The following is a 10,705-nucleotide window of genomic DNA, read 5'->3' as shown; positions in this document are numbered from 1 at the left end:
TTCCACTTTGTGCCTTTTCTTCCAGCCTGAAGCAGTGGAGGCTGGCAGCTGCAGAGTGCTCCCGTGCCAACTGCAACCTCAGCAGCAGCAGCAGCACTCTGACCGGCACCTACTGATGCTTCTTCAAGCTGTCCCCGGGTGCTTAGTGCCTCCCGAGGGTCGGGGAGGGGAAGCGGGGCCGGGCGGAATGGGTGACAGCCCTGGGGCACAGACAGCGCCGCGGCGAACCCAGTTCCAAAGCGGAAGGCAAAAGCGTGTTCGGGCACAGCTGCACGCCGGACGCCGAGCTGCCGCAGGGCCGGCCGGCCGGGCCGCGGGACTGCCGGGGAATGGCAGCGTCTCTGCCCGACCCCCGGGACCTGCGGGACCCCCGGTCCCCGCCCGACCCCCGGGACCTGCGGGACCCCCGGTCCCCGCCCGACCCCCGGGACCCCGCCGGCCCCACCACGTGGCCGCCGCCCGCCACGTGCTCCCCCGCGGCCCGGCCGCGCCGCCCAATCGGCGCGCAGGCGCGGAGCAGCCCCCGTGCCATTGGCGGAGGCCGAGCCCTCCCGGGCGGGCGGCGCGTCCCCCCGCGCTCGCCCCCGCCGCCCGGCTGTAAGGCGCCCTCCGGTTGGCCGACCGCAGAGCGCCGGCCATTGGCGCGGCGGCTCGAGGGGCGGGGGCTGCGATTGGCCGGGCGGCGCGGCGCGCGCGGCGATTGGTCGGGGCGGGGGCGGTGGGGGCGGAGTCTGGCGCGGGGCTAGCAAAGGGGGCGGAAGGGGCGCGCGCTCGCTCTTTCGTGTCAGTGCCCGGCCCGGCCGCCCGCGCGTCCCCGCCGCTCCCGCCGCCCGCCCGCGGCCCGATCCCCCCGCGCCGCCGCCCCGCCGGACGCGCCCGCCCCGCTCCCGACACAGCTCGGCCGCCGCCCCTGCGCCGCCAGGCACCGCCGCCATCATGGTGAAGATTACCAAGGTGAGGGCGTGGGGGGCGCAGCCGCCTGGCGGGCGGCGGGCGGACGCCGCCGTAACGGGGCGGGCGGGTGCGGACGGCGGCGTACCGGGGAGGGAGCCGGGCCGCCTTCTCGCCGCCGTGCGCTCGGGCCGCGCGGTGGCTCCCGGCCTCCTCTCGCTCGCCGTGAAGATGGCGGCGAGGGGAGGGGCCGCGGGCCTGGAGGCAGCGGATTCGAGCCCCCCCCCTTGTCCCGCTCTGCTCCGTGCGGCGGGCGGGGGCGCGGGGCGGGCGGGGAGCGGGCGGCGGGGAGCGGGGTGCGGGTCCGTGCGTGTGAGGGGCGCGGGTGGGCCCCGCGTGCGAGCGCGCGCGGGGGGGGGGCGGGGCTACGTCACCGTGCGGCCACGTGGGGCGCGGGACAGCGAGCACGTGGGAGCGCGCGGGGCTCCCGGGAAGGCCCCCGCGCTCCCGGGAAGGCCCCGCGCACCGGCGGGCGCGACCCCGCAGCCCCCGGCCCGCCCCCTGAGCACCGCGGGGGCCGGAGGGCGGCCACGTGGTGGGGACAATTGCCCGCCGGAGCGAGCGCTCGCCGGCAACCCGGGTGAGCACGGGAGCTAAACGTGCTGCTCCCGCTCTCTTTCAGACCCCGAAGAATCAGATCAAACAGAAAAAAATGGCTCCTCCCCCGAAAAAGTTTGAGGAAAGTGAGGAAGAGGAGTCCTCTGACCTAGAAGAAAGCAGCGGAGAAGAGGTGATTGAGCTAGACATGGAGTCAAAAGGATGCACATGTTACAGGAGTGTCGTGAGGGTTGTGGGTTACACTGTAACAGGGCATTAATAAACAGTCGGTGTTCCTCACTAAACTGGCTAAAGAATAAACTGGATTTTATAAGGCTAAAACAGCGTGGGGAAAAATAGCACAACTGCTAAGTCTGTACTTCCAGGCTTTTGGAAGTACTGCTGGGGTCTTAAAGCTGTCCTAAAGCTGATAAGCAAGTGGGTACCTGATTACCCTAGTAATCAGCATATTAATACCCTATCAGCATACTGATACCCTAGTAATGAGCAGTATGGCATTTGTCACATGTGGTTAATGTGCAAGTGTAAAAATTCCAAGATGCTGTATGCAAATATACACTGCTGGTTTGGTTCAGGAGCAGGGAATTTAGAGGTGCTTTGATGTTCCATAAGTAGGCTCCTGAAATCATGAAAAAGCTGAGTTTAAGCTTTACTGATTCATCAGGGTGAACATTTGAGGGAACTTAACAGAAACTGTCAGAAGGATATTCTTTAGATTTCACTTGCTGTATGTTTGTCTGATAGTGATGTTCTGGTAGATTAAAAAGACCAGCATGAGTTTTACACTAATGTGTCTTTCAGATGATCCCCCAGAAGAAACCACAAAAAGTTGCTGTTACCCCTGCCAAGAAGGCTGCAACTCCTGCAAAAAAAGTTGCTACTCCTGCGAAAAAGGCAGTTACACCTGCAAAGAAGGTTGTGGCTACTCCACAGCCCAAAAAGGCTGTTACTCCAACTCCTAAAAAGGCTGCTGTCCTAACCAAAGGAGCAAAAAATGGAAAGAATGCCAAGAAGGAGGAGAGTGAAGAAGAAGATGATGATGAAGATGATGATGAGGACGAAGAGGAGGATGAAGAAGATTCTGGTAAGTTACCTTTGAAATATGCATTGATTTAAGGTGGTTCAATCAAGTAATTAAATATGAGTACCTTTTGAATTGAAGGACTTGTATGATTTATTACGCGGGTGGGGGGTTCATTGATTAAAGATGGGTTATGAAGGAGAGGTGGGCAGTGGGTGAAATTTGGAGGAGAGCTTTTTGCTGCAGCTGCCTTACACATACCCTCTAAAACATCTCCTCGTTTCTTGATTGCTCTTTCCTGAACTTATGGACAAAATTTTGGGAAGTACCTTTTACCTATACCACTCATTCATTGAACCTTTGTAGTAAAGACTTGTACTGTTGGTGCAGATGAGGAAGAGGAACCACCAATGCCTGTGAAGCCTGCAGCCAAAAAGCCTGCAGCAGTACCAGCCAAAAAGCCTGCAGCTGTGCCAGCAAAGCAGGAATCTGAGGAGGAGGATGAGGATGAAGAGGACGATGAGGAGGACGATGAAGAAGAGGATGGTATAAGATGTTTATTGTTTATTATCAAACACTTACAGGGACCTGGGGGAAGGAGGTAACTTAAAGGATAATGGGAGTGATGCAGTGTGTGCTCAGCTGGTTTTAGCTGGTTGCTGTTGTCCATGTTGCTGAATGGGTGTTAATTTCCCTATTGTCAGTAAAACTTTACTGCTGGTGAACAGGTTTTGTGGGGTTTTTTAATGCAGTAAAAGTCAAGGGAAAGACACATCTTTTATAAAAATCAAGTGTATTAAACTTTTTTCCTGGGAACATAAAAATTTCAGGAGGCATAAATATTTTGCTCCAACAGCATTTTGTTTTCTTAGTTTAAAAAGATGCTTAATGTGGAATTGTTTAAATACTGTGCTCATCTTGTTTCAGAGTCTGAAGATGAAGCCATGGACACAGCCCCTGTTCCAGTGAAGAAAACCACTCCAGCCAAAGCTGCACCAGTGAAAGCCAAGGCAGCAGAATCTGAAGATGAGGAAGATGACGAGGAGGATGATGATGAGGATGATGATGAAGAGGAGGAGGATGAAGAGGATGCTGAGGAGGAAAGTGAAGATGAAAGTGAGTTAAAGTTTAAAATCTCACAGCTGCTGAGTAACAGGAGGTCTTGTGTATGACTGGTGTAGAGATTAATGCTCCTGTGTTGATTCTGTTTAGGAAAAGTTCTGTATTTTTCAATGGTTTTTGTTTTCTGGCACAGAACCTGTCAAGGAAGCACCTGGAAAGAGGAAGAAAGAAATGACCAATAAAAGTGCACCAGAGCCCAAGAAAAAGAAAACAGATGGTAAGTGGTGTGGGATCATGATGCTTGTTTAACGGACTGTGATTGGACTCTGTTGCATGAGGAATGTAACTGTGAAGGTCCAGGATGTCAGGGGTGGGGTTTTCCAGCACAAATGATGATTACAAGGGACTTAATACTGAAATATGATGTCACTTTTGAGCAAAAGCTGATGTGCTAAAGCTGTCTGGACTCTGGCTCCCAGTTTTAAAAGCTGCCTTAAAAACCCCCCACCTTATTGTCTTTTTGTTTAAAGGGCCCATATCAGCTTTCTCTGTATTTGTTGGAAATTTGGTCTGCACGAAGGAGTTTGAGGAGCTGAAGACTGGCCTCAGAGAATTCTTTGGGAAGAAGAATATTGAAGTTGTAGATGTCAGAATCGGTGCTTCCAAGTGAGTTCATCTGTGGAATTTTGCTGTTAATTTCTTTTATTTGGCACTAATTTGTTCACAGGGGTCCAGGTGTGCTGGTTCCCCTCAAGATGCTGGGGTGGTTGCTTGGTGGTGCTGAGGGTTTAACTTTGTGTGGAACTTGACCAGCCAGGACCTCTCTGGTGCTAGGTTTGTGTTTGTGGTCTCTGCTGCCAGAGATGGATCAGAGATCTCAGGGATATTGTTCTTTCAGACGGTTCGGCTACGTGGACTTCTCATCTGCTGAGGATCTGGATAAAGCTCTCCAGATGAATGGGAAGAAGTTAATGGGTTTGGAAATCAAACTGGAAAAAGCAAAGAGCAAGGAAGCTATGAAAGAAGACAAGAAAGGTACGGCCCAATTGAGAGTTTCTAAAATGCTTGCGTACAGATATACAAGTTCAGACTGGAATATCTGCAAATGTGATCCCAAGAAATAGTTCATATTGGGAGGGCTGAGGAAGAAATACATTTCTTTCTGAAGCTTTAGGACCTGTTTTTTGAACTTGATGCCCTTAAGAGAAGCACAGTGGTTCCGTTAACTTTTATTACAGTTGCTTTTGCAGCTTCTGAAAACGCGAATGCTTGCTGTTAATTTTTGCTGGATCAACTTGCTGAGTCTCACTGAACTGGCAATGTAGATGAGGAGGGAGTTTTAGCTGATAACCTGAAAGTAACTTGTCTTTGCAGAGAGAGATGCCAGAACGCTGTTTTTGAAGAACCTGCCCTACCGCATAACCGAGGATGACATCAGGGAGGTGTTTGAAAATGCATTGGAAGTCCGGATAGTGATGAACAAGGACGGGAACAGCAAAGGGTGTGTAGCTGAGAGGACTGTTGTGTGTTATGCTGTTCCTTTAGCTCTTGGCATATTCTGATAAGCTTATGTGTCCTTTGGCTACCTTAAGGAACATGCTGCATTGTCCTACTTTTTGCAGCATTTTTCTTTTACATCTTTCCCCCCCATTAGCAAACTTTGTTGTTCCTGGGAGGAGGCATTTGCTTACATTCTTTTCTGTGTTGTAGGATGGCCTACGTTGAATTTAAAACAGAAGCTGAGGCAAACAAAGCTCTGGAGGAGAAGCAGGGCACAGAAATTGAGGGTCGTGCCGTGGTCATTGACTTCACTGGTGAGAAGAGCCAGCAAGATCATCATCAGAAAGGTACTTTCCATACTGATAACATGCATACAGATGGCATCCAGGATTCATTTCCACTTGCTTCATAAGTTCCTGGGGGTATGCCAACTTAAAATACTGCAAGAAGGTTAAGATACCACATCTTTTGCCTGACTTGTGCTCTGCATCCTATGCACTTTGTCTCTACTGCATGTTTCAGACAAGGGGCAACTGGTCTCTGTGAATAAAACAGGGTTGGATTTTGATTTGTGCCTCACATTGAGGTGAGGAAAGGGCAACAAGTATTCTTAACCCCTTGGCAGAGTCTGGTAACTAGAGAACAAGAGCTCTCCTCCAAACCTGCACTTAACAGCACTGACTTTTCCCCACAGCAGAGTCGAAGACCCTAATTGTCAACAACCTCTCGTATGCTGCTACAGAAGAGACTCTCCAAGAAGTGTTTAAGAAGGCTTCTTCCATCAAAGTGCCACAGAACAACCAGGGCAGGCCTAAAGGGTAGGTTGTGCCTTCCACTTGACCCCCAGGCAGGCATTGCAAGTGACTTGCCTCCAAGGTATCCCTTGTTGTTCCCAGGCTGACTGCAGTCTTCCTCTCCACACAGGTATGCATTTGTAGATTTTCCCACAGCTGAGGACGCCAGAGAGGCACTGAATTCCTATAACAACACAGAGATTGAAGGCAGAACAATCAGACTGGAATTCAGTTCGCAGAAAGGGAACGCGAACGCACGAGGAGGAGGATTCGGTCGTAAGTGTTTCATGTTTGATCTCCAGCTGTGGCAGGAGAGCACCATCCAGGCAAATCGGGGGCTGCTTTAAAAAACAAAAAACATGCCAAATGTGTAAGCAAGTGTGCTGGATATGATGACTGATTATCTGAAATACTGATGAAACTGTTGTCAAATTCCTCTAGATAGTCAAGTGCTGATCCAGCAGTGTCTGTACAGTTAGTTATTATCATTGTTAGTAAGGTGCCAGCATCTATTTTTAAAAAAGCAGTGGGCAAACTTAATTTGGCAGTATCAGGCTGGCTGATGGAAATCTTTTGATGTCATGCTCTAACTGCAGTCCTGAAAAGGTTTCTGTGGGCACCAGGTGCTTGAGCTGTTCCTTGAAAACCATCCCTTTATCCCTGAGAGCTGTTCTGGGAGCCAGTAATGCAAGCTGGATGTGATATTATGAAGCTGAAGGTTGCCTTGCTCAGGCTGAATGACTTCTGACTGTGCTTCCTTTTCACAGAGCAAAGCAAAACATTGTTTGTCAGAGGCCTTTCTGAGGACACCACAGAGGAGACGTTAAGAGAATCGTTTGAAGGCTCAATAAGCGCAAGAATAGTCACAGACAGAGACACTGGATCATCTAAAGGGTGGGTTAAACATCACCTGGGCTAGGTTCAGGTGCTGCAGAGCACCTCCCTTTAGCTGACCTCTGCAATTCAGCGTGTTTCTCTGGCTCATGTGGGTGGTTCTATGAAGCTGGTAAATAGGGTGGGAGCAGAGAACACACACACACAGCTTTGGGTCCACTGGTGGAGGGCAGCACATGCTCACTTCTCACCTCTTCTCAATGAGCTCCTTCCTGCCAACAAATCTCCGTGGCAGCTGATGGATTCGCACGAGAAGAAAATTACCTGTACAGTACTGGCAAACTCACAGTGGGGCTCCGTCGATTGTGATTAGCCACTGCTGTCCTACAAGTGACACATCCTGGGGGATGCAGAAGTGCTGGTGTTTGATTCCGAAAGGAATCTGTCAGGAACCTGTAGGTGGTGCTGCAGCTCGTGAAATGTGACTGACTGTTGCTCTTGTAACCTGTTTCCTAGGTTTGGGTTTGTGGACTTCAGCTCTGCAGAAGATGCCAAAGCAGCTAAGGAAGCCATGGAAGATGGAGAGATAGATGGAAACAAAGTGACCCTTGATTTTGCCAAGCCAAAGGGTGACTTTCAGCGTGGCGGTGGATTTGGTGGTCGTGGTGGCAGAGGAGGTGGCCGAGGAGGAAGAGGTGGATTTGGTGGCAGAGGTGGTGGCAGAGGTGGATTTGGAGGTAAGAGGAAGCAAATGCTGCTGTTTGGAGGGGATGTGTTCCGAAATGAACCCAAAGCCATTCTTGGCGTTGTGGTGTAGAGCTACCAGAGAATATTGGATGTGAATTATTTTCTGTCCTGTGCCAGGATGGGTTTGAAAAGGCAGTGGTATAGATATACCACTGCAATACATTTGTGTGCATATGATATAAATACTATAGTGATAACTCTGCTTTTTGCAATAATTTTCTTTCTAGGTAGAGGAGGTGGCTTCCGAGGAGGCAGAGGAGGAGGTGGAGATCACAAGCCTCAAGGGAAGAAGATCAAGTTTGAATAAACTTCCCCTTTCCTTTCCCTTTTCCTGCTCTCTGAGACTATCTGAAAGGACTCCGGGGGTTTTTATTCTCCTTTGATCTTGGCGGAGCCTTCGGAGGACATTCCAAGAAGCGAAGCAGTACTGTGAGCCACTTGGAAGACAAAATTTTCATTTCAAGGAAGAGAGAGCAAGCCATTTTGACTGCTTGCCTGTTCAAATGAACTTTTTAAAACAAAGAGTGATAGATGTGGGAATTTACCCCTTGTCTGTGAGTTGTCTTGAATTTATAATGTTTTACCCATGTACAAAAATTTTTTTTTTCCTATAAACTTCTGTAGCATTTTTGCTGTAAAAATGCAGAATGTTTTATCATTTGTGCTTTAGCACCCTGTCTTGGACAGATTAAAGGACCTAAACTGGTTCGTGTTACTTCTGTGCCACTAAATGAAGCCAGGCTGTGAAAAACAGGCTGTTTGTAGCCTTCCCTCTTTTGGGATAAGGTCATTGGTGTCACAGCAGCTGCTTCTGTCCTGCTCTGCTCCTGCAGTGTATGCATGCTCTTAGCAGGAAGTAGGGGAAAGGATTATGATGGCCAAGGTAAGCTCTGTAACCACAACTTTTTTTTAATGGAAGATGCTGTGATGGTGCTTGCTAGCCAACTGCTTTTCTACTTTCTTTTTAAACTAAGTAAATCAGATCTTGTACTAAGGCCCTGCAGTTCAGTTGCTCTCTCCTACAAGTGTTTTCTCTTGTGCTTCATTCCAAATTGTCTCCTCTTGCCCCTAAGTGTGAGCAGGAGGTTGGGCTAAGTGGCTGCTTGTTTGTAACCAAACTCAGGCCTGCTGTCCTTCCTCGCACAAAGTCAGGCACCAGCGTGGCGGTGAAGGGCCTCAGTCCCACTTGGAGTCCCTTCCCAGTGGCAGTGGTCACTGGCTGGTTTTTCTAGCCCGGCACAGCGTGCTGCCCTGCAGTGGCAGCGGCTGGAGTGCATGGGTTTCCCAACTGGTGGGTGCAGAAAACAGGCACAGAAAGCAGGGCAGTGTAGCTGAGCATTCCTGCGCAAAGGGTCCCTTAGTGTCATCTTCTGCCCTGGCATTTGGCATGTGGCCTCTGGCTCTGGTCGTGGTCAGACTGTTCCACCCTCCTGGCACACTGCTGGGACTGGCACACTGCCCTGCCCTGCCGGGCCTCTGCAGCCGCTCATGCTGCTGTGGCCATTTCTCCCTGGCTCCCCGACATCGAGCCTTGCCAGAACTAAACCAGTGGTGTCGGGGGTCGCTCCAGCTGGGGAGCTGTGCGGTTTGTGTGCCGTGTGTCACCGCCCCCGGCCCTTGCCCCGGCTCTCCCGGCCCTTCACCATCGGCCATTTTGGAGCCGCCCCCGCGGCCCGGCGGCAAATGGTCGGGGGGGCGGGCGTGGCCGCCAGGGGGCAGCACCGCCCGCGCTGCGCGTCCTTCCCGCCCTGCGGGCCGGGGCCGCTCCTGAGGCGCCGCCGGGAGCCCCGACTGGAGCCGCTGCCACACCGCACATGGGCCCGGCTCCCGCTGCCGGACACGTGGCACGCAGTGACATGTGACAGTGAGGGAGAGGGAACGGGCAGGAGTATCCATGAGTACATCCACTGAGCGCTTGAGTTTTGTCCACGCGTATGAAATTTTTGGTGACCTGGGGAAACCAGCCCCAGTGAGATGGCCCGGCTGCCAGTACAGTGTGCCCTGGTCCCCTTCGCTGACCTCTCTGCTCCCCAGCACCCGGAGTGGCCGAGCTGGGTGCCAGCCCTGGAACCAGCCCCTCGGTGCCCAAACACCAAGGTGAGACCCGCGGGTCTGTGGCTTTCCTCCTCCTCACCCCAGCCACATTCGAACCTCATGGCCAGGGGTTGTGTTACCCCATGGTGCTGCTTCGGCTCTGGAAGTGAGCAAGGTCCTGCTGCGGGGAGGGTAACAGGGACAGGAGGTGCCCATCTCCTGCTGCACAAGGAGAGAGTGCTGAACAAAACCAGTGAGTTTCCAGCCCTGCTGAGGTAGCTTTTGCCACAGAGGCTGGCATGAGAAACTCCTCTCTGCAGGGCACCAGGAGGATCTGAAGTTTGGTTTGAGATGAAGGTGGAAGAGTGCATGAAAGAGAGAAAATAACCACCAGCCTGGTTACCATGCCTGGCTCCACAAGGAAGCTGTGCCAAACTGGAACAGGGCAGCTTCAGTCCCCAGATGCCCATTCCAAGGAGTTAGTTTTGTCACTGTAGCACATTGCCAGGTTTTGTTCCTGGCAGAAACTCACTAGTAATGACATGAGGTGAAGGCTTGTAGGATTTTTTTTCTTCTTCTTTTAACCTTTATTTAGAAACTAGAATATTCACCAAACTCTACAAGGTTTCTCTGTACAGGTCCCACCAGGTGAAGAACAACACTGAGAGATGTCTGCACACAGCCCTGGCTCACCATACACATTGCTACAGAGAGCGAGAGCTGACCCTGCATCCAGGATGAATGTACAGCCTAAAGTACTGTACCTGACATGAATTATGGAGGTATCAATTTGGAAAGTGTTTTTGAACTCACTCCTGTTGGAAGGAGGGGCGGGGAGGGGAAAAGGAAAGAGTTGTGTGCTGCCTAAGCCCAGTGGGTACCAAAAATGCCCTCAGAACTGTGCCCTGCTGCTCCAGGGACCCGGTGCATTGTACATCCAGTTTCACAGTATCACCACCAGCTGAGTCCTGGGCAGCACTGGCTCCTTCTCTTCAAATGTGCATCTCATCTGAACAGGGCCATTTTAAGAGTGGCTTGGCGTGTGGGTGCCCTTTTTGACTGGTTTATGCTCTTTTATTAGTTTGTTTTCTAACCTGGGAAATGTACTTGGAGTAAATGAAACAGGCCTGTTTCCAAAACGCATTAAGAAAATAAGAGAAAGGAAAAAAAAAAAAGGCACTGCACAGGGGGACCTTTGAGGTAG

At 51.6% G+C, this 10,705-nt stretch overlaps 1 protein-coding gene and 3 non-coding genes across 5 annotated transcripts; all 4 read left to right on the top strand.

Annotated features, from left to right (window-relative positions):
* The first annotated feature begins 709 nt into the window (after positions 1 to 709).
* NCL (nucleolin) lies at positions 710 to 8,220 on the top strand. Of its 2 annotated transcripts, none has more exons than XM_038146344.1 (15): positions 710 to 954; positions 1,574 to 1,681; positions 2,311 to 2,593; positions 2,921 to 3,076; positions 3,458 to 3,646; positions 3,786 to 3,869; positions 4,123 to 4,258; positions 4,491 to 4,627; positions 4,967 to 5,093; positions 5,303 to 5,439; positions 5,790 to 5,910; positions 6,017 to 6,162; positions 6,654 to 6,780; positions 7,237 to 7,457; positions 7,695 to 8,220. In XM_038146344.1, exons 1-15 carry the CDS (start codon positions 937 to 939, stop codon positions 7,772 to 7,774), a joined length of 2,070 nt encoding a protein of 689 aa, XP_038002272.1. In that variant the 5' UTR covers positions 710 to 936; the 3' UTR covers positions 7,775 to 8,220. The 2 variants fall into 2 exon arrangements, with proteins under 2 accessions (XP_038002272.1, XP_038002271.1); XM_038146343.1 differs by having other exon boundaries at positions 711 to 954; positions 5,787 to 5,910.
* On the top strand, positions 3,975 to 4,044 carry LOC119704874. Its single transcript, XR_005258094.1, has one exon. It is a non-coding gene; the product is annotated as a small nucleolar RNA SNORD82 (small nucleolar RNA).
* Positions 6,271 to 6,347, top strand: LOC119704817. Its single transcript, XR_005258039.1, has one exon. It is a non-coding gene; the product is annotated as a small nucleolar RNA SNORD20 (small nucleolar RNA).
* LOC119704872 lies at positions 6,972 to 7,112 on the top strand. The gene has a single exon (XR_005258092.1). It is a non-coding gene; the product is annotated as a small nucleolar RNA SNORA75 (small nucleolar RNA).
* Positions 8,221 to 10,705: the final 2,485 nt, after the last annotated feature.

This window comes from Motacilla alba, chromosome 9, assembly GCF_015832195.1.
Source record: "Motacilla alba alba isolate MOTALB_02 chromosome 9, Motacilla_alba_V1.0_pri, whole genome shotgun sequence".
Classification (NCBI taxonomy): Eukaryota; Metazoa; Chordata; class Aves; order Passeriformes; family Motacillidae; genus Motacilla; species Motacilla alba.
The sequence above is the reverse complement of the archived record's forward strand: the minus strand, read 5'-3'. Positions and strand labels throughout refer to the sequence as shown.

Bases quoted from the DNA above. Each gene is read 5' to 3' on its own strand.
- NCL (XM_038146343.1), top strand. The intron at 1,682-2,310 runs GTGATTGAGCTA...TGTGTCTTTCAG, and splicing joins AAGAAAGCAGCGGAGAAGAG to ATGATCCCCCAGAAGAAACC. The intron at 7,458-7,694 runs GTAAGAGGAAGC...TTTTCTTTCTAG, and splicing joins TGGCAGAGGTGGATTTGGAG to GTAGAGGAGGTGGCTTCCGA.